At 46.2% G+C, this 23,058-nt stretch overlaps 1 protein-coding gene across 1 annotated transcript in view; it reads right to left on the reverse strand.

Moving 5' to 3' along the window:
* Tgfbr3 (transforming growth factor beta receptor 3) overlaps positions 1 to 23,058 on the reverse strand; it is a 187,128-nt gene that overhangs the window by 27,675 nt on the left and 136,395 nt on the right. Inside the window, exons 5-13 of the mRNA XM_028867370.2 lie at positions 22,599 to 22,782; positions 17,980 to 18,142; positions 16,736 to 16,883; positions 11,117 to 11,306; positions 9,252 to 9,583; positions 8,499 to 8,651; positions 6,437 to 6,574; positions 6,127 to 6,285; positions 1,805 to 2,101 (exon numbers count right to left, since the gene is read on the reverse strand). Coding sequence (XP_028723203.1) covers positions 1,805 to 2,101; positions 6,127 to 6,285; positions 6,437 to 6,574; positions 8,499 to 8,651; positions 9,252 to 9,583; positions 11,117 to 11,306; positions 16,736 to 16,883; positions 17,980 to 18,142; positions 22,599 to 22,782 — 1,764 coding nt within the window. The remainder of the gene's footprint in view (positions 1 to 1,804; positions 2,102 to 6,126; positions 6,286 to 6,436; positions 6,575 to 8,498; positions 8,652 to 9,251; positions 9,584 to 11,116; positions 11,307 to 16,735; positions 16,884 to 17,979; positions 18,143 to 22,598; positions 22,783 to 23,058) is intronic.

The following is a 23,058-nucleotide window of genomic DNA, read 5'->3' on the forward strand; positions in this document are numbered from 1 at the left end:
GGCTTCATATAAAGGTCTGTGATAACATCTGTAACCTGGGATTGGGGGAAACCGCATGCATTGTGTTATAAAGGTGATGGAATTTATATTTGTTTTCTAAAATAGTAAGCATATTGTCATGTTTTTTATATTCTACAAAATTAGGTTTCCCACAATCACTTGTTTTCTGTTTGTTTTGTTTTGGACTTTTTTTTTTTTATCTCCTGGTGCAGACATTTAGTCTGGTACCTCACACATGCTCAGTGCATGCTCCAATGCGTCACCCAGGCATGGAAGTTTGAGTTCCAGCAGTTTCTAGCTATTTAAAGTCTTGAAACTTATCAGGGACATGTTGGGGGTGGGAACATCACATCTGAGAAAGCATATGCTTCTCTGGGCCACACACAAGTCAGATACACGTGGTAAGAGGACACTCCAGCCCCCAGCACCCTGAAAGAGCTTTCCCTTCCTATAGAGGGAAGGCATGTGTGTCGCTGTTGAAAAGATGTGTAGCTTGTCCCACTACTATATTTTCCTTTTGTTGTCTGGTTAGCTCTCTGGTTAAACAAGAGCGTGGGTGCTAACTCTGTCTCAGGGGCTGACCTGGGCCACACACTTAACTCACAGCAGAGGGCAGGGCTGGACTCGGTGATCATGGCACCTTTCCCTAGAAGGTCACACAAGTACCCGGGAGTTACTAGGACCTGGGAAACGCTGCCTGTCAGGAGGAGATGGCGGCGGCGGCGGCCTTCACAGCTCCCCAGCATGCCTCCTGCACACACCTGCTGCCCCTCTGCTCTGCTACCCAGGAGGAAAGGACGGTGTTACTGTCATTTCTGGACAAGGACTAAGGCGGCGGCGGCGGCTCTAGAGACAACAAGTGAACAGGGCCCCAGCCTGTGTCTGTTCCCTGGGGACTGGTAATTTAGGGGGCATTTATTTGTAGACAGAACTCTATAGATTTCCCCCTCCTCCTACTTTTTCTCCCAGTCTCTATATAAGAAAATTCCATACATAGAAATGCTACAGCTTAGTCCTGGGCTTCTGAGACACCAGTGGATCCGTGAAGACAAGAGAACTAGAATCCGGTTTAGACTGTGTGTAACGGCTACAGAACAAACACACACAGGAAATTCTACATCATTACATCAGGTCACAGAAACGAAGCGACAGCAGGCGATGCCTGTACCACACAAGGCAGACCTAACGAGGTGTCACAACTGACCCAACAGAGACCCTGCAGTGGCTGCCCCAGCAAGGTCAAAGGGTTCTGATTTCTGTTATGGTAACAGAACGTAGCAGTTTAATTTGGGCAATGGCACAAGGCAAATATGATGAACCGATAAGAAACCAGGCAAAAGTAAAATATTTGTTAATTTTCCTGAGAAATCCTCCCAAGATAAGGCCATCTTATAACTCACACAGGAAGGTCAAAAAAACAATCGCAATCCCAGTCTCAGCGGGACCTGGAAAAATTAATCCTCACACCGATCTTGTCCTTTCGATTCTTCGTTCTGGCACGGCATGCTATCTGACCAACAGAGCCAGGGCCAGGCCTCTCCCTCAGTGGAAACCATTCCTGATTTATCACTCTAAGGTACAGCTAAGCACACATGGAAAAACAAGCTACCACACTGTCGGGATTTATTTTCCAAAACCCTACAGCACATCGTTCCCTGTTCAGACTGTTACTTCAATCGGAAGGCTTTAAAAACTCAAAACTAAAACTTCAGCCTGCAGTAACTTGGACCACACTTTCCTATTAGGGCGTCTCTTGACCTAAATATGCCCAAATCACAGCCCAAACAGACGACAGGCCACTCACCTTGGGCAGCTTCTGAGGGCCCTTCTTCCTGGTGCACAGCGTCAGCTCGCACTGGAGGAAGAGCAGGGAAGTGTTGAACACAGACTTGAAGACAAAGCTGAAACGTTTCTTGTCTACCTCGGCATGTGGGATCGGGAAGTGCACTCTCTTGGAGCTGTAGAACTTCACAGACTCATCTTTCGGACAGATGTTCTCGATGATGGTGTAATCAGACATCTTGTCTGGGTTCGAGTATGGAGAGACAAAGCAGGTCTGGATGGCGAATCCCAGTTCTTGGTCAGCCTTGGTGACAGATACCTGCAAAGGAACAGAAAGATCAAGTCAGAACTGGCTGGCATCTTATTTTACTTTCGTCACCCAGGCAATATCCCGACATAGTTCTTCGGGTGAGACATAGCTCTGTTTTCACAACACAGTTAGAATCTTCTAGCTGTAACAGTAACACACACTGGTTGATGGAGGTATTTTCCATTTAAACTTGACAGAGATGACAGCAAATCGTTTAATTCAAATGCGATCTGCAAGTTACAAAGACAAGATGGGATAAGTCTCTCTGATGCTTTTTAAGTCCTCAGAGAGAAAAATAAAAGCAAATTATGCACTTAAGTGGATTTTCCAAAATAAGTAAAATACAGGTAAAGCCCCTAACGTCACAATAGCAGATTATTACCAAGACAAGTTTTTTAAAGGCTGCTCAAGTAGCTCAGGACATAGGAGATTGCATAGGACCAAGGCAGAGAGGACTACTCGGGAAAGCCGAACCAAGAGGAGAGCAGAAAGTCACAGATGCGTCCTGCCTTGTCAGTAAGCAGGCCTGTGGTGCCTCGGATCAGGGACAGAGATCTGGTGGCCACCACCAACCTGGCACCAAACCAGCCTTGCCACGATCCCGGGGATGGGGTGGGGGCGTTAAAGGGAAAACTAACCTAGAAACATTCCCAACTCACTCATCCTTCCCTCTTACCAAACATGTGTGTGCCGTGTCCAAATCTTATTAAGATTCCTTTGTTTAGCCACGGGAAGAGTGCTTAGCCAAATGTAAACAGCATTCAAACCTTCGCTGTCCTGACCTCTGCTAAAGCCCTGGAACAAGACTGGCCTCCACGGTCTGGTGACATATGATGGCTGTGTGAACTGCTCTTCTGAGTTGGTGCCTCTTTCCTTGACTAAACTAAGTATAAACAATAAACCTAAACACTTTAGACATAAATTTAGTCCTTATCCATAGACCAAGAGCTCCCAAATGCTTAAAAAGACAGAGAGATAATAAACAAACTTTGACTTGGAGCCCGCCCAGGGGAAATCCCTGATGCTGCAGGAACCCTCAGTCCATAGCACGCCCAAAAGTTAACTATGGGACATTGAACATGAACAAAGGGTGGGGCTAAATATGACATTGCCACCTTGATTAATATCCCATAAATATTTACTTTCACTATTTTTGAGTTATTTCTGACAAACAAGATATTCTACTTTGGAGAGATAGTAAATTATATATATGTTACAAATAAAATATGTCATTTAACATGAACTCAGTCTTCAGTGTGCAAATGTGTTGACTTTTTTCTTACTTTCAAAGGTATGCAATGGCAGAATGTCTGTCCAGACTGTCTCATGGGTGCTTTGGAGGAGAAAAATCTTAGCAAGTCTTGCTGCAGAATGGACTGGAAGTGAATGGTAGGAAGATTATAGATTTGAGAATGAGAGTAGACCAAGGAAATCACATGCTCTGCTGCTTATGTGCACACCAAGAGCTCCTTTCTCACCTACAGGATGATGGCAGTAATTAATGTAAAGACACATGGGAGAAACAGTGAAGTAAAAGGTTCATGCAAACAACTCGGTTCCCAGCCAGGAAGAACTCCCCTTGTTAGGAGCGTGACTCCAGACGCTAGCTCACTAAGTCACGTGAACCGAAAAGAAGAACTGCCATTGTTTCACCAACAATCACCCAGGAATGACCATCTTGGATTAATGGAAGGAACTGTGGTCTAGAGGAAGTGGAAGGTTCCAGAAAAGGCTAAGGAGGGCAGCTGGAGAAGACACCAAGAAACGGCTTTTCAGATTAAGCCAATGATTTATGAAGTTTTATTTTACTTAAGTAAAAAAATTTTCCTACCAGAGGTGGAGTCCAAGCAGGGAATGAAAGGCAAGGCTGGCCGGCTGCCGTCCTCTTCGGCAGAACATCCACAGAGTCTTTCAGGTTTAAAATAGTTTATAACAACTCCCCGAACCCAAAGCCTTCTTAGCAACTTGATATTTAACATAGCAAAAAAGATTTGACCTACTCTTTAAATCAAATTTAACTATAACAATATAATATGTGAAAAGATATAAAAGGGGAAACAAGAGAGAAAATGAAAAGGGGAAGGAGAGGGAATTTACCAACAACCTAATTCAAGTAAGCCAGTACTGCAGGGCAGGGGGAAAAAAGAGAGTAGCACACACAAGGCAGATTAGCCACTGGCTAGCATAGATCGGCGAAGCCATAGATGAGCAGATCCAGGCGCATGCTTGGAAAAGAGCAAGCTGCAGCTAACCAGCGTCTTCTCCAACCTGTGGCATGGCTGGGCATCACTGACGATGACGCTTGTGGACAGTGGACACAGGAAAGGCAGAAGAGAAGAGCAACCATGCAGAGGTATGGTGATGTTTTATTTGTACTGAAATGTGATTTTATTTGTATGTTAATAAATAAAGTTGCCTGGGGGTCAGAGCTAATAGTAAGCCATATCGGAGCTGGGCGTTCGTGGTGCACGCCTTTAATCCCAGCACTTGGGAGGCAGAGCTAGGTAGATCTCTGTGTGTTCAAGGATACAGCCAGCATTGGAGACACACGCCTTTAATCTCAATACCATAGAAGACCTGGAGGTCTGTCCAGACAGGCAGTGACGAGGCGGTCATGTGGTTGGGTTTACAACCAATGAGAAGGCAGAACAGAAAGTCTATATAAAGACAAACACTCAGGAAGTAGGTCTCTCTTGGCTGAAGAGGATCACTGAAGCAGGAAGGGTAAGGCTCTGAGCTCTGACTTCTTGGGCCTTTATCTTTACATTGGCTCTGTGTTCCTTATTTAATAAGATGGTTACTTCTACACAGAAGAGATCTGTGGTCAGGAACAGGAATAGCACACACACAACAGTGGCTTCCCCAGAGCACTGCCAAGCACTCACAACAGGGCGTCAAACAGGGAGGGACCCACTTCAGTGTGACCGAAGAAAACATCAAGGGCTGCCTGGGGGACCCCAACCTAGCGAGCACTGTTTGCCGTTGCTTAACAGACGAGGCGCTCTGCTCTCTTTTTCACCCACGGAAGCCAGCCGCGTCTGCCCTCAAGCTTCCCACCCCTCCACTGTGAGGTACAGCAGCAGCCAGAGGCTTCCTGCCAAAGCCAGCTCATCCCATGATGCCTTTCAGTGAGACCAGCGGACAACATCCCCATTGGGAACACCACAGACTGCACTCAGGGCACACAGACAGACAGCCTGGTGTCTTAGACTCTTCTCCAGCACGGAGTCTGTGCACTTAGATATTGATGCTGGTATGAAGCTTGTTTTATTCCCTTTCAAATGGCAACTTTAGGGGGATGACAGCAGCACCTGGTAGTTAAGAGCAGGACACTAGAGGAAGGACACTACAGCTGTGTCACTTTGGACGGCTTGTATCGTAATTTTCTCAACCAAAAGCTGGATCTTAAAAGTTAGCTCATTCTTCCGGGACCCCTCTAACATGTCAATTTATTGATGATATCCATAACTGTACTTGGTACATCATAAACCAGCAATAAATATTAGCTGTTATTACTTCATTAGTGCCACACTAAGATTTTCATAGACATTCCAGATTTAAGCTACGCATGATGATTGCTGTTCTAGATGGGAGATGGTTTTGACAAATTTGTGAGGCTACTTAGATAATGACTCGGCAGAAACAGTTTCCCCAAAGCACTCAGCTTTTCACTTGAAAGTAAATCCAAGATGAAGTGTGAGGTGATTTGAAAGCATCCATGGCTAACTTTGATATTGAGTGACTCATCAACAGTCCCTAATGTTGACGTCAAAACAAGTAGGGTGCTTTGGCGGTAGAAATCACACTTTGTTCCTTGTTTTCTTTTTGGCATTTACAAAATCCCACTACATCCGTTTGGCATAACATGTAAACTCCTGATATTTCCCTTTTTCCCCCTCCGTCAGAAAGTTGCCTGGAAGAGTTTTTCTGAGCCAGGCCCTTTCTTAGATGAAGGAAGAGACTGCAAGGTAGTTCCAGAGACTGTGTAGAGCACTAGGCCAGACGCTCGCCCAAGGCTAACATTCCATTCTCACCTCAACATAAACATGTCCATTCTCTGCCACAGAGAAGACCCCCGGGGAGGGCACCAGGAAGAGGTCTGTGTTATACAGCTCCATATTGAAGGTGATGTTTCCATCGAGCTGGTCCTGGAAGCCACTGGGATTCCTCAGCTGCCGCAGACTGCAGTTAAACTGGAAAACCACCAGGCAGATGAGGCTAGGTCAGTCACGTGATGAGCTTCAGCCTTTGATGTGCAATTTTATTTTTTGACAGTTCCCAATGCAAAAAAACCAAATGAACAACAATATTATCCACAAAAAACCCAAGGGAAACAACACATACCATCACAATTCCAGCTCGGCTCAGAGAGGTGGCTTCCTCATCCGCGTCTCCTGGAAATCCATTGTTACCTGACTCCATGTCTTCAAAGCCATCTGGCCAGCCACTGCTGTCCCCGGAGGATGGGACCTGTATCACAATCTAGGAAGGAGGAGATGTACTGCTATCGTCCACGTTGGAACACCATGCGTGGGCCTCTGCACCCACCTAACAATTCCAGCGCGAACACAAAACCTGACTTTATACAAACAACAGCTAAAGCAAATCCTCCGAGCTTCTTAGGATTTTAAACCTCAAAGTGATAAGAAAATACAGAAAAGCTCAACTCAAGCTGAAGAGTTGAACTAAATTTAGGATTTTTTTCCTTACAAAAAAATTACAGATTTATTTATAACTATGTCAAATAATTCTAAGTTACTTCAAACAGTGGGGACACCAGACACTGAAGTGGAGTTGGGGGGGCTGCTGACAGGTGGCCCATGTCTTGTGGGGCCTCAGGCACTTTGTATCAGTTTTTAATCTTTTATAATGTTTGAATCACACACACTGTGTGTGTGTGTGTGTGTGTGTGTGTGTGTGTGTGTGTGTGTGTGTGTAACAGTGTCTTGTGGTAGTCAGAGAACAATCTGCAGGTCAGTGCTCTCTTTTTACCATATGTGGGTCCCGGGGAGCGAACTCACGTCACCGGGCTTGGCAGCAGGTGCTTTTGCCCACTGAACCATATCACTGCTCTACATGGACCTTTTAAGGTTTGTAGAAAGTTTGGTTTGAGTTAGAAGCATGGTGCCTAACGCTTCCACAGCCTTCTCGTCTTTGGTCTTGCCTTTTCTTGCTCAATCCTTCCCACTCTCTGTTCTTGTGTGTATGGGTGTACAAAGGAAACAGTCTGTCCTAACATTGCCTGAAAGTGTTGTACTGGGTCACTTCTGAGTAAGATGGAAAGGGGACCACAGCTCCACAAATAAAATCCTAATTTATTTCCATTTCATATGCTTGAATTGCAAACACAGTGGAAAATAAAAATGTGTAGGAAGTCTGAAGATTCCTACAAACTGTCACAGCATTCCCAGAAGGGGACGAGGGGAGGAATAAGAAGGCGGGCAAGAGAGCTCGAGGCGTCTGAGGCAAGCACCTGGAGAATTCATACCTTGCTCTTAACAGTCAAGAAGACAAAGCACACAAGTAAGGTGACTTGCAGGACAGGATATCCTTTTTCTCTGGAAGCAATTGAAGCTTTAAACTCAGTAGATTACCATTTCTTCCCAGTGCTAATTTGGAAATCAGTTTAAAATGTCCAAATCAAGTGTGTGTGTGTGTGTGTGTGTGTGTGTGTGTGTGTGTGTGTGTGTGTGAAGTATTTTAAAATTAAACTGCAAAACTTTGAAGCACGTATGAGGAGAGTCCATGCTTTAGCCTTTTATTGTCCGCTATCTAGCCTCCCTCTCTGAAGGGAATAGGTTTCACCTGAGAAGATTATACACTGGCAGAAATGCTTTCTGGACAGCAAGGGTTAGTGACTGCAGTGGGCTGTTGGGGTTGGGGGGAACTTGTGGAACTTTTCCCCAGTTAACTTCGAAAACAGAGTTTCTTAAGTTTGGGGTCTTTCTTAGAGGTAGAGAGACTTGATCATTTCATCAAGATTCTTTTCTGATTTTAAACTCATGAGGGCATGAACCTCCTCTCATTTTTGAATAAGCAAGAGACTGTGCATCCATCTGGAGATGCTCACATATAACCTAGGGCTTTGGGATTTTAGTCCCATAAGGACCAGGCTATTTGACCCTCCAGTGTGACCACAGCAGGATGGACAGGCACAATCACCTTCCTGGTGAACCACCATTAGATGGAAGAAGGAAGTGTGTGAGATTACCACAACTCCAGCTGAGAAAACAGGACCTTCAAATCCCAAAGACTCACTGGTAAATCAAAACAAAATAAGAGTTCAGGGTCAAAGTCCATCCCATTTTGTTGAGAACTGACATCTGGCTTTATCCCCATCCCCCTCATTTTCAGAGACATGTTAAGACTAATAGAGACTAATAGCCAGCGATCCACAAATACTCACGGAGTTATAGTAAACCACACCATCGGGAGCTGACCGCCGGTGCTGAGTGCCACAGCCATTCAGGGGAGACTCCAAAACAAAGTGGGTACCATTCATCTTGGCTTTGCATGAAGAATCCAACAGGGTGAGCTCCATCCCTGAGAAGCCATTGGTCTGAAATGGAAGACACCAAGGCAGAGTGGAGGGCTTGACTGCTGTTCCATGCACACAGTGACAAGCAACGCCGTCTCCCAAGGTGGAGGAGGCTCACAGGCCTGCGTCCCGCCCCTCCCCCTCCGGCCCGTCCCTCACAGACCACCTGTCAACAGCCCAAGGACTGTGTTTGTTGGCACTGGAAATTCAATAGCAAAATATTGACACATGAGGCTCTGAACTGCTCTCCTCTTTTGAGAACAACAGGAAGTGAAGGAGGGTTGTAGCCAAGGGGAAGTGGCCGATCCAACTGGGAAAAAACTATCAAGTGTGGGTTCAAAAGTGATACAGATACAGGGAAATAATGGACACAGAACTGCAGCGAGCTGTGGAGAGCTCCTCTCTCTCTCTCTCTCTCTCTCTCCCCCCCCCTTTTTTTTTTTTTGAGACAGGGTTTCTCTGTGTAGTTTTGGTGCCTGTCCTGGATCTCGAGCTGTAGACCAGGCTGGCCTCGAACTCACAGAGATCCACCTGGCTCTCCCTCCTGAGTGCTGGGATAAAGACGTGCACCACCACCGCCAAGTCGAGAGTTTCTTTAAGAGACTGCACTGACCCACCGACCTGGAAAGAATCTTTGTCCACAGCTACGGTCATCTTCTCACGGTCACACTTGACAGACACGGCAATGTCCACACTCCCCTGTACTTCTTCTGGCTCTCTGTGGTCGGGAAACAGCGGAACACTGGGAAGGACAGGATCCTTGGGAAGGGGAAGCCTGTCTTCTCCCTCCTTCCAGCCTCTCCTGAGGATATCCGGGAAAGGGAAGGGGAGAGCTCCATGTTGGCTGCCCCCTCCCCGGATAGGTGGGTTGTCCAGGGTAGGCAGGTAGCCAGGGCCCAGCAAGATCTGCAGCTCTGGAGGAGTGGTATGGACTTCCTCGTCTCTCATCTCCTCTGTGGAAACAGAAGGTGAAGCGTTGTGAGTGCCAGGTGCCAGGCCACAGCCATCGTCAGTGACGGGAGTTGGCACAGAATGGGCAGGAAGAAAGCTGGAGTGAATGAGCATGGTATAGAATTGACTAAAAAAGGTGGAAACCTGAATTTTGACCCCCTGAATTCTGATAGTTCTAACTAGCTGAGTGGCTTCTGACAAGTGACTTACTTTCTGTGACTTGGTTTCCCAAGTTTTAAATTTTAAGAGTTTGGATTATAACAGTGTTCCTCAACTTTGGCTTCACATTAAAATCCCTTCGGGGGCTTTAAAGAAACAACACAAACTCCAGTTAATGCTTTAAGCGTCTAGTGTGATAGCGATACTCCATCACAACGGAGACCCGTTCTGCTAAATAATGTCTAAGTCCCACAAACTACTCTCTGTGCTGTGTGGGACAATCACATGCTAGGCAAAGGCCCGTAAAACACTTTATTTTAATCCAGAGATTTTCTCAAAACATTTCTTGAAATGATATTGGAGTTTCAGTTCATATTTTGCAGTACCAAGGCTCGAGCCCAGGTCCTTTAGTGTATCGGATGAGTCCTCTGCTGCTTCGATGCCACTCATTTAGAATTATTTTGCTGCCTTCTTTTTGACTGGTAAAAATCTAGGAGAGATCCCTGGTCTTTCCAGACCTCATCTCTGGGAGAGGAGGGCCGCTTAGACACACTCATCCCTTGAGAGGAAGATAGCGTTCTGTAAAAGCAGCGTGCCGCATTGTCATATTTTCAATGATTGAAAGAGAAACCAGTATTTCCCCCAGGATATATAAAGGGGGGGAAACCTTTATAGCATCCCAGTAGGATAGATGTTGTTGTTATTGTTATTATTATTATTATTATTATTATTATTATTAATATTTTGATTGTTGACAAGGCATCTGAGGCTCAGGCTTGGAGATTAAGCAATGCCTCCCCTGATAGAAAAGAAATGGTAAAGTGGGCAGGAACCCACAGCTGGAAGCTTCACTGTATCAGTACACATGGGACCATGGGGTGAAGAACAGGTCGAGGGGTCAGAGAACTTGGGGGCTCAAATCACACCTGCTTTCAGACACCAGACACTCCCAAGGGCCTGCAGACTCTGTTTCTGCGAGCCAAGCTGGAGTGGCAGGTCTGCCTCCACACCCTGAATAACCCTCCCCTGTCTGAGCCCCGATGCTGTTCTGTAAACTTCAGCCTTCTGCCATAGGCTTCTTCCCTAGGGACCGACCCCTTGGTCTCCTCGGCTGTGAGTGGTCACGAATCATTCTGCTGTAATCACAGAGGACTCGAAGAGCAAAAGAGCCAGACATGCACTCAACTCTCCATCGCTGAATATGGATAGACGTCACTGGTGCCTCCAGTACTACCCAAGTTTAGGCTTCACAGTGACACACAGGCAGATGAATGATCAAAACGCACAGCAGAAAAACAGTCACACTCACATGGAAACGAGAGTCTTCCACAGAAAAGCTTCACTTGAGAGACAGAAGACAGCAGGTGCAAACTTACCATTGTTCTCCAACCAAACATAAAATCTGTTGGCCACAGGCGCCTTTGTGTATGACGTCACTGGACTATAGCCATTGTCCAGTGCCCACTTTATCAGATCCTCCTGGGTGGAATTGATGTCCTTTCTTATCAATCTGGTCATTGTCATGGATCTTTCACTCTCTTTTCCAAAGCCAATACTGTTGGGAGCCTAAAGATAACAGCAAAACCTCACTCATGAGTCTAAAATTAAAAGCGCTGTCCAGGACCTGCACAAAGCCGAGACCAGTCAACGTTCCAAAAGGCAGCACTGACTGGACGCAGTGACGTACAAAAATGAAAGACAGAGGACCAGAAGGTAGAAAGGGAATGTTTCGTGGGGTGTCCACGGTGGGTCAATGGGGGGCTGGGGGTAGGCATGATCAAGGCACACTGTGTATGTGTATGAAGTTGTCAAAGAATAAAAGATATTCTCAAAAGATACTTTGAATAAGGAATTATGTGAAACCAACAGGTTCTGGATTATATAATGAGGATCTGCACTTAAATTCTTACCTTCCTAGGATAAGACACTGAGATAAAAACTAACACACACAAAGAGACGCCCACCACACTGCCTACTCACTTTACTTCGGTCGATTGTGCCGTACACATTTCAGGTGTTCCCTTCCTATTTTATTTAAAAACGTGTATAGTACATAGGTATGCACACTGTGTTACAAACACTCCCGTGGTTTGCCTCTTGTGGCCGAGATCTAAAGGGGAGATGGGATGATCTCACGACTCCCCAGTGCTCCATGAGCTGTTGGCTTCCACGTGGTAAAACTCAAACCTGTACATTTCATCTATAATTTATGATTGGTTTGGCCATCCTGAAATTGTATTCACTTGCCAGTTCTGTTAGTATACTATATTTTATGCTCTGGAGTACTAATTAAAATACTACCTAAGTGTTATCATTTTATTTAGTAATAAAGGAGGAAGCCACAAACTTGCCCTTAGAGGCTTACGTAGACAACACATCTGTTAAAACTAAAAGGACATAGAGATGGATGTGGCTCCTCGACTATAAAGACGATATGAAAATTCATGAAGCCATATTAAAAAGTCAGTTTTTATTAAATAACCAGTTACAATGCTAAAATGATAGTATTCTTTCAAGGAAGTAGATGAATGGCCTCTGAGTAGCCAGGACATGGGCAGTAGATGTCCTTGTGGCCTGATGACTGCTGTGGTGGGGATCTTGTGAGTGGGTGAGGAGCCTGACCACCGCCGAGGGACCCAATGGCAAGGCACAGTTTGTGCAACTGCTCCAACAGGCCTGAGAAGCTTCCAGAGCACAGATTCTGCCATTGTCACGCTGCCTCAAAACCCTTTCATTTCCATGCCGAGCGATTTTCTCCTGCGTATCTGCAGCATTTTTCCTAAATTCTTCATTTGTTTCCCATTCTATTTGCCCCAAACATGACTAAATATTAATCCTTTCCCACTGTAAAGCCGTAAAAGATTCACAGGCTCTCAGTTCTCTTGGCTTCCTCGGTTGTGGGAGATTGGCTGAGGACACATATACTCCCAAGCTTAATAGCTGTCACCCAAGACTGTCTCCTGTTACCCAAAGAGCTTATCTAGGGGAAACCTGCCAGGCTGGCCAGTCACGACTCCACGTGTGCATGCAAAAGAAACCCAGATGGAGAGGAACCGAATGCGGCTACCATTTGTAAACTCAGTTGTTATGGACTGAGATTAGTTTAGCTCTTACTCAAATTCAGAGACCAATCCTAAGGGAAGAATGAGAAGCTAAGAGAGAAAGAGAGGGAGGGGAGGGAGGGAAGGGGAAGGGTGGGTGAGAAAACGGAGTGGAGGACAGAAACAGGACTGAAATAAAGACCCAGGCGCAGCTCTGCTGCTCTCCAGTCAGCAACAGTTCCCGAGGTGCAGCCTCCTCCGGGCCGTCCAAAGCCGTGTGTGTTTTGACTGGCTGGAACCACAACCTTGGCCTAAACAACACTGCCTGGCCTCATCTGCCCTAGACTTTCATGTTGTCAGACAGCTGAGAAAATACTGTGTTTCCAGAATCCCATCATCTCGATGGCCACCTGTCCTGCTCTACCAGTATAGAACAGTGTTCATGCCTTTCCACATTAAATCTAGAAGCTGTCAGTATAATTCAGATCAATCACGGCTTGGAGCTTAACAGATTAGACACCACTCTGCACACCAGTCAAGCAGCAAGACCCAGGACAATGAGCAAGACCCAGGACAATGGGAGGCAAAACTGGTTCTCAGCGTTGAGCCAATTCCTCACCTTTATCTTCCTGGACTCTCCAGGCTTTCCCAAACTTAAGACAGCCAAGTGAGAGCTTACAGGGGTCTCTCCAAACACCATCACCATATGCTTCAGCTCTATTTTGTGAACTATTAATTAGACAGAGCCTAAGTGGCTCTGCCCCATGCCCTAGAAATGATGGTGTAGGGATAGGCCTTGAGGAAGGGGTGGATAGAGTACCAAGTATATACGCACTGTGGTTTTAAACCAGGAATACATTTTCTAAGAATAAACAGTATTTGTGAGGCTGCACCAAAGAACACAAGAGGAAACTTAGCTTTTAGATTTATTATAATTTTAGGTGTGTGTGTGTATGTGTGTGTGTGTGTGTGTGTGTGTGTGTGTGTGTGTAAGAGAGAGAGGGGGGAGGCAGGGAGGGAGGGAGGGAGGCAGGGAGGGAAGGAGGGAGACAGGGAGGGAGGGAGGGGAGCTTAGAGGACCACTTGTAGGAGTTGGTCCTCTCCATCCACCACGTGGGTCCCAGGGACAGAACTCTGGTCCTCAGACTTGGCAGTGGGTGTCTTTACCCACTGAGCGGTCTCTCTGACCCCACGAGGGACCCGGGGAACAAGCCAGAGCCACATTTCAGTGCTGCTCTTGGTGCACAGCCCTGCTGTCTTTGACCATCTCCATTAGACGGGCTGCATGGTGCCCTGCTGTACCTCTAACAAACTCAGGCACAGCCATGCACGTGCCGCGGCGTCCTTCTTTCCAGCTCCCTATGAACTTTAGTAGACATCTTCCTGTTTTCACCTTGGACAAACTCTACCAGTGAGCACATATGGAAAGAGGAGGGTGAGTTCTTTTTACAACGGCTCTGTGCTAGAATGACACATTCATGTTCTTAGTCTTCTTTTAACACAAGGAGCGAGGTTCTGCCATTATTCCGCCTGTGACAGAGAATCTGAGACTCACACACTGAGTGACACACATAGCCGAGAACTCTCCACGTAACTGTGTGCTTTAAAGGAGAGAGAGAGAGACCCTATGTGCCCTAAACAAATACTTGAGGGGTGAATGGATGAACTCATCCAAACCACCCGATAGCTTTGCAGGCGAGTGCGGTCTTAGTGTACCCATTTCACAGTTACAGTAACAGACCCGTGTTCAGTTAGACTCTCTACCATGAACTGGGAGATGGACCTCGAATCTAGCCTTGCCTGGCCATGGATCCTTTATTCTTTTTACTTAGTGACCTTGTCTGTACAGGGAAGACAAGAATTAAGTTCTCCACAAACTGTTTCTTCCCTTTCTAAGCAGCAAGTTAAACCTCTGTCTCGGCATGTTCCTCACAGCACAGTTTGGACTCACATCTGGGACAGGGAGTTAGAGTCAAATAGCTTGAAACTGACTGGAGAATAAAAGGAACATCATGAAACATTACCTAACTGTTTAGCAATGCTGTCATGTATTGTCCAAAATTGGCCTGGAACAGGAGTCCAGCCAAAGAGAGGAACAGAAACAGATCTTGCTTGGGATGATGGCCGATCCCCTTTCTAGTCTTTCTGATCCCTCTGAGAGACAGGGGCCTCCAAAGCAAAGCCCAGGACTGCGGTGGCCCAGGCACATGCACTCGGGGACAGCAGGAGCCGCAGGTCAGGGCTGAGAGAGTACGCAAGAACTCCAGCAGGGAATTAAAACGTGCCGTATGTGCCTGCCTTTCAAAGCATGATTCTCTTTCCTGTTTTTGTTATTCTGAAACTAAAAACATTTGGTTGATGTGCCAGGCAGCAAAAGCAGCAAACAACCCAGGTCGCCCCCACCCCTCATGCCAGGGGACGGCGATCAAAATGCCCGTGACCTTGGAAAATCACAGCTGGGGTCCGAACTCCACACCAGCTTCATGCGTCACTATTACACTTGATGGGTTATTTGGACTGTCAACGTCTAAGGAAAATAGTAATAATAATTAAAAAAAAAACCCTAGGAACAAGGAAGAATTATTTCAAAATTGAGATGTGTGTGCTACCAGCTTTGTGTGCTCCTCTGGTGAGTTCACCTCTGCGGCTGGACTTGTAGGGAACTGTTAGCTTTGCCAACTGCTGGGCCACAGGGAAGGCGCTGTGTGCAAATGAACACAGAACCCAAACAACCAAAGGCAATCTCTCTTAAAAAATACCAGAAATCTAAAATCCACTCCAGCTGTTTTGATATAAGCACTGAAAAAGATGTTGGTCAATTAAAAATGCCTTAAAATTTTTACTCTACAAAAAAGATGCCAAGGAGATGTGATACATGCATGCATGCATACATACATACACATGCATACATACATACATACACACATGCACAATACATACATACATATAATTTGCTCAATATTCAGCCAAATAATTTTTCCCTAAATATACCTGATTTCACCAAACTTTAACATTCGACTTTCCCAACAAGTTAGCTACTGCTTTATGTCAGTTACAAGGCCCCTCACAGAAGCTTTGCAAAACAATGTTTTAGAGATCAGTTGGAGCACACCCATGGCTACTTTTGAAAAGACCATGTGTGAGGCAGGTACATGTGTGTGTGCATATGTATACGTGGAGGTCAGAAGTCAACATCAGGTGTTTTCTTCAATCTATGTCTGCCTAAGTTTTTGAGATAGGTTTTCTCACTGAACCAGGAGCTCACCAATCAGCTAGGCTGTACAGACGGCCAATGAGCTCAAGGGATTCTCCTGTGTCTGCCTCCCACATTTGAGCATTGGGATTACAGTTTACAGGATAAAGTCACTCACTGACAGCAGTCTCCCCAGTGCCAACAACTACTTTATTCTTCTCTCAGAGCTTTGCTCCTAGAAGTTAGATGTAAGCAAAGACTCACACAAACAGCACATATTTATCTCCACAGGAAAGTCTATGACATGGGCTGGGATAAGTTGGATTTTCCTTCCTCCCCAAGCACCTAACTCCAGAGGAAAAGATGAAATTTGGGACCATGATACTGAGCCTCTAAGGAATACTCAGACATGAAAAAATGTTCATTGCTTCATGTTTACTACGACTAGAAAACACACTAATTCATTTCAAAACCTTCCTAATGAGGTAACTGGAATTCAGAAAGCTTCAAGGTCCTGTCCAAGGCCATAATTTTTATGTAGAAGAACCAGGACTCAAACCCACGCCTGCTATGCTCCCGAGGGCCATGTCTTAGCCGCCACACTGACTGCCCATCAGGAGGACCAAGCATGGTTTGCAAAGTCAAGGCTAACAGAGAGCTTAGAAAGTTCAAAGAGGCAGAAGCCTTGCAAAAATAACACACACAACCACAGTTTAAATTATTGCTGTTTAACAAGACCAAGAAATGGGTAGCCAACTTACAATAACTTTCAGGTTTCCCTTGACGTCAAAAGATTTGATCACCCAGTTGACGGCCTTTTTGCACTTCAAGATCAGGACAAGGTCTTTGACCACCTCAGAGCCCTCTCGAACAGGTCGTATGTCAATGATTATATCCACCTGTAAGTTGCTGTGTGTGGAAAACAAAGGCCAAGTCAAGACCCAAATGCCAGGAGGTTTGCCACTGCTTCCAAGCCTCATGTTTCCAGTGTCTGGCCAGTGGATTAAAAAGCTGGCGTGGATCCCAGGCAAATGACATGTGCAAAACAGATTGCTATTGCACACATAACAAAATGGGTTTACATAACAATAGGAACACAGGCCTGATGCTAATTAACCACTCAAGTTTTTCTCTTGTTGGGAGGGGAAGGGCAGTAGATCTGTGCAGCACCATTTGAAGAAGACTTGAACATACCAAGTGAGCTTCATTGTGAAGCAGAATTGTGTCTTTAAGCTTCTGTGGCTCACCCTTCATCGTCCTGTAACTTCTAAGTCCTTATAGGCTGAAACCCCTGAAACCCTGACTTGAGTGGCTGATGGTTGGGAGGTAGGGAATACAGCAGTGCAATCGATAGGGAACTTCGTAATAAAATAAGAGGCAAAAGGCCTCTTATGGGGATGACGAAGGCATCAACCACGGTTAAATAATCATATCTGCATTTACTTCCCCAAACTGATGGATATACAGTCATTAAAAAAATTAGTGATCAAAGAATTCAGCATGAAAGAGAATGGTTTCTACCACACAACCCCACCCTTTGTCCTGAACTTGAAGAAAGTCTGTCTTGGCTCCATTTGAGAAGCGCGGTAACCGGGGTGTCCTGACTGAAAAGGTCTGCACAGGTGCCCCAGGCCCCTCCCATTCCCTTGGAATTTCCCACAGAGTTCTGTACATGGGACTGAATGGAATCCTACCCAAACTCGTCTGTAGTCTATTCAATTTTGAAATGAAAACTCTATTATACTTTTCATTTCAAAATTCTCTCTACAATAAAACTGTAAAGCTTGAGTCACTGATCCATGTGAAATACAGGCCAGACTGGAAAACAATTTTCTTCTCCTTAAAAACAAACAACTAATTATTTTCAATAGGAAGAATCAAACTTCCAGGCCAGGGTAGGAAGCTGAGAGACTAAGGACACATGTGGCAAACTGTGCCATCTGACGGATCCTTGCTACGTACCATGAAGATCGTCACGCTCGCTCACGTGCACGTACGTGCTCACCTGTTCGAGTTGGGGGTGATTAACTCAATGATGTGCACTTCCTTCTCCTGGGGCTGACTAGACAGGATACAGCCTTCAGCTGGTTTGGGTTGAAGGTACCCGGCAAGGTAATTGAGGGAGAGGAAATTCTTCCCTATGCTGCATGTAGGAGGGAACATTTGATCTGCAAGTGAAGACAGATAGGGCACTTGGTCAAACCACTGAGCTCACGGAACCAGACTGGAAGGAAAGGGGACAGTAAGACTGAGTGACAGGACACAAGCCCAAAGGGTGGGGTGGGGTGGGGACTCATCTGTGGCCTCAGTCACTGCTCAGAAATGCCTCCCACTGTGGCCACCAGTGAGCTCCGAGCGGCCAATGCTGGTGGTGTTTTTTGTTTTTATCTATCTATCTATCTATCTATCTATCTATCTATCTATCTATCTATCATCTATCTATCATCTATCTATCTATCTATCTATCTATCTATCTATCTATCTATCTATCTATCTACGTCCACTCGTTTCTTGTACCTGCTCATTCCCTATGACCCATGTTATGTCCCACTCTTTTTTTTTTACTACAGTGGTCTTCAATCTTTGGTCCGGGTTGGAACCCACCTGTTAGCACTCTGTCCCTGATAATCCGACTCAGGTTATCAGGTAAAACATGGACATCTTTCCTTTCTGAAGAGCTCCGTAGTTAATTCTTACTGCAAGCCAAGGCTAAGACTCTCAGCCCTGAGCTAGGGAATGTAGCTCAGTTGGCAAAGTGTTTGCCTAGCATGCACAAGGCCCTGGGGTCCGCCTCCAGTGTGGTGTAGAAGATGTGGTGGCACACGTCCATAATCTCCCACTCAGGAGGTAGAGGCAGGAAAATTAGAAATTTAAGATCATCCTCAGCTACCTAGCAAGTCTGAGGCCAGCCTGGGCTATAGACCTTATCTCAAAAAAAAAAAAAACAAAACAACACAACATCAAAAAAGACATACAGCCATAAGGACAAATGAAATCATGGCATATGCAGGAAAATGTATGCATTTTCCTGGAAGTCTACGTCAGGCTAAATAATCCAGACTCAGAATCTTAGCTTTCTCCGGATAACCCAGTCGCTCATGTGGAATCCATTTGTCCCTACACCATCGCTCTCTTCTGGGCTGCGGACTTAAGACTGTCACCTGTCTACCAAGAGGTTCCCACCTAGCAGGCATTTCCCATGAGCACACTCAACACTGGATCCATCTTCAATCCTATAGGCTTCTCCTTAAATACCTGCAGCTTCAATGCAAGTAGCTATTGGTTCTCTGGCCCACACATCATAGCACTTTCTACCCTGAAATCAAAAGTGGAAAGGATGGGGAAGAGACAGAAGACAAACTTTTATTCTTTTTCACACTCTTGCCTTACACAACTAACCCTGACATGACTCTCTCCCATTTTCAAGGTGCTTTTACATTTACCATTGTGCTGAGGACTGCTCACCACCCCAACCTGGGGAAAGACATGTCAGCCCAAGACCCTGACGACACACATGCTATTTACACGGCACTATACCCAATGGGATTTCCATCTCGTGGCTTAAATGTTTAAACAGAACCAAGGGAGAAGCTGCTGTCACCCTGACAGCTGGGACCAGTGTCCGGGAAGTTCTAGGAGAAGCTACATTTTCAGGAGGGGAATTAATCACTTTAGTGAGGCAGCTTTGTGTCTTTTAAATTTTAAGGATGGGATGTGCTGGGGTTCACATCCACACGGAAGTCGCACCTAAAAACAAGAGATGAGTTTTCAAGATTCCCGGGCTGGGTCGACATTGCCCCAACCTTGCACAAGTTCCATTTGCTGGTCTGCGGCTCACACTGTGGTACTGTCGCTCTGACCATTGTAACATCCCCAGCAGCACCTCGGAACAGAGGGCATCACAGTAGTGAACACGGCCCCTGCCGGTGGGATTGCTGCAAGAGAGCCTTGGCTCCTGCACCCTGTGTTCTTTTCTACAAACCTCCTCTGAGGGAACCGCCCACAGCTTCGCAACTCAGGCTGTTGGAGCAGCACCCCTCTACGTCTGCTAAGGAGTTTTCCAGATGTGCAGATGAGGAATGCATACTTCACAGCTGCAGCCCTGTGATGCCTCCCCCAGGTCACAAGATGGAAAATGATATTAGGACTGCAGGGCTGAAATCTGATTGAGAATCGGGAGGTGTGTATATGGGCCAGAAGACTCAAGAGACCAGGAGCCTCCTGGGACTGTGGCTTGCGTTTCCTACACAGGCGTGCCTAGCTTGTAGCTGGCACATAACAGACACATAGTACAGGCTTCTTGAGTCAACAAATGATGATGTGAAATTTGAGACAAATAGCCAAAGATTCCCTCAGGTGAGTGAGCCACTAGGAAAGTTTTAACTATTCAAAAGTTGCTGTTACTAAAGGTTCCAGTCCCAGACTGTCATCTAAGCTGAATGAACTGATCACATTTCGTCGGCTGGGTCCCCCAGCTCACACGACTTTCCACAAGCTTGGCATAAAAACTTACACCAAGTGCCAAGTAGAAAGAGAAGCATGAAAGGGAAGCCCCAGGTATAAACCTCTTAAGCTTGGTAGGGAAGGTGCAGGTTAACATGGCCAAGGGCTCTGAGAGCAGGAGGGAGCCTTGGCTCTCACACAAAGGCTCCTTCTCCTGCGGCGAAGGTGACAACCTGGAGAAAAGTCCATCGTGCTTAGATAAGAGCTTGCACTCGACACTCTGTGGAGACACTGAGTACCACCACCAGGATGGCTCATGGAAACATGGATTGCTAACCCCATCCTAGTTTTTATTTAGCTGGTTAGGACTGAGCTAAAAATTGGCATCTCGGTAACAAGGTTCTCAGTAACATTGATGCTTCCAAAGTGGGAGCCACACTCTAAAAGCCACTGGGACTCGAGCAAGAAGAGACTCATAGCCTAGGTCCCTGTTTGGGAAGCTAGTCAGTGAGGCTGACATAGCAGGGTGACAATCAGTAACATTGCCTGGGGTCTAGGAATTTAACAAAGGAGTTTTGCTCCCCACCCCCTAAATGCTCCAGTCCGTGACATGGGCCAGTGACTTAGACCCAGCTAACAGCTGGAGTCAAGTTTCAGGGGATCCTAGGGATACGCAGAGTCAGCCAGTTTTCACCAACCTGGCAGCAGGTCATTTAGTTTTGTTTCCCCCTCAATGTGGAGCTCAACTACCTGAGAGACCTGACTCCAGGCACGGGAGACTAATGTGCATTGTCAAGGAAACAGGGCCCAGTATTCAAATGTTTCCACTCCAGATGTTCTTATTCTAACGATGCAAGACTTGTTACCCTTCACCCTTCAAGCTACCAGACTGCTTCAGACGGACCAATGAGGCCCGACTACCTTGGGAATCTAGGAACAAACCCAGGCCTTTCAAACTCCATTCCCATCTAAAGCCCTTTCTCTCAGGCCGAGAAGCTACTTTCTGTCCAGCTGCTCACCTTCACCTGGGCTATGCTCATTTGGGTAAGACTTAAAGGACAGCAGCAGGCGGCAGGCAGCTTTAGACTCGAGTGAGGGATCCTATGGTTGAGAACGGGCATGGACACTTTCTAGTAATGTGGTGCATTCTCTTAACCCTCCCCTAAGCCCGCACAGAATGACAGAAACAATACCCCCTTCCTGGGATGCTGTCTAGCATGTGTGAAAACTCCAGACATGGTCTCTGCACGTAGCCAATGCATCAGTGATGGTGCCCACCTTTACACACCAATGTCAGTGCCCACCTTTACACACCAACGTCAGTGCCCACCTTTACACACCAACATCAGTGCCCACCTTTATTGCACCTGTCTCATTTTTGCTCTAAAACAGCCCAGATCCAACCTGGGGGATCAAACAGTCAACGCCCCACCCCTGCGTGATATCCTGGGAGGAGGTGATGGCTGCTGTCAGATTCAACAGGACCTGATAAGGGGTGCAACACTTCACAGCCAGCTGAGGACAAGGTTCCGCCCATGACAGTTATTTCCCAGTAACTTTGCAGGGGGGTCCAAATATACTCACCTAAAACTGATTTTAAAATACTTTAAAAAAATAGGCTTTCAAAATAGAGTTGTTAGATATTTATATCTTTCTGCAAGGCAAGGAAATTAAAGTGGGCTATCACTTATCAAAGCATAGGTAGTTCCTTTCTCTAAAAATGTGTCCTTGTAATGAGTGCTAGTACTAAAAATAATATTTGAACACTTTTCCCTCTGTTAGTGTCAAAAATTTGATGTCTCAACACCAGAAAGGGACACTGGCTTCAAACATTCGCAGAATGGCAGGAAAGAAGCTGCCCCGAGTGTCGAACCCATCCCACTAACCCCTTCATCACACCAGTTACCTCTGCCTCCCACACCCTCAGCCACTTGCCTGTTCTGGATTCTAGGTGCCACTGTGTTCTAATCCTACAGCAACCCCCTTTCTCAGCCACACTGCGCCCTACCTCCCCGCTGGCTGTAACCAGCTCACTTCTGCAGAAGGAGAAGGAGAGGAGGGATGTGGGGAAGGATTCGCACTCAGGTTCTCCCTTGGGCCTCTGCCAGTCCCGTACCCTGACCACCTGGACTCAGAAGGGCAGACAACCAGCTGCTGTGAGCCTGCCACTAACAGACTCACCTTCCCCCAGTTTAATGTAGATGTTTCTCGCCATCTTGACTTCAGTGAATGACGTCACTGCTCCATACTCCTTCCGGGCCCAGTCTAGCAGGTGCTCATTCCCTTGAGGGAAGCTCCTCTCTTCTGTTTCCGCTGTTGAGGAGAAGTTTTGTGATGGAAACTTGACCACAGAACCCTGCGACACCTGAGGTGAACAGAAGGGCAGAGTTAACACGACATAGTTAGCTACCCAGAGCCAAACCAGAATTAGAGAAAGCACTGGCCAGATTTACCCATCCTACCTAATCTGTCTCCTCTCTCTCTTACTCAAGCAGATGTGACAGAGGCAAGCTCTCTAAGAGCTGACTCAAGCAACCCCAAACCCACTTCTCCAGATAATCCCAGGCGAGACGTCCCTTCAGACTTTGAAAGAGCCCTGTGATGAGAAACTGCACTGGAACAGTCAGAATCATCCTTTCTT

This window comes from Peromyscus leucopus, chromosome 10 (assembly GCF_004664715.2).
Source record: "Peromyscus leucopus breed LL Stock chromosome 10, UCI_PerLeu_2.1, whole genome shotgun sequence".
Taxonomy (NCBI): domain Eukaryota; kingdom Metazoa; phylum Chordata; class Mammalia; order Rodentia; family Cricetidae; genus Peromyscus; species Peromyscus leucopus.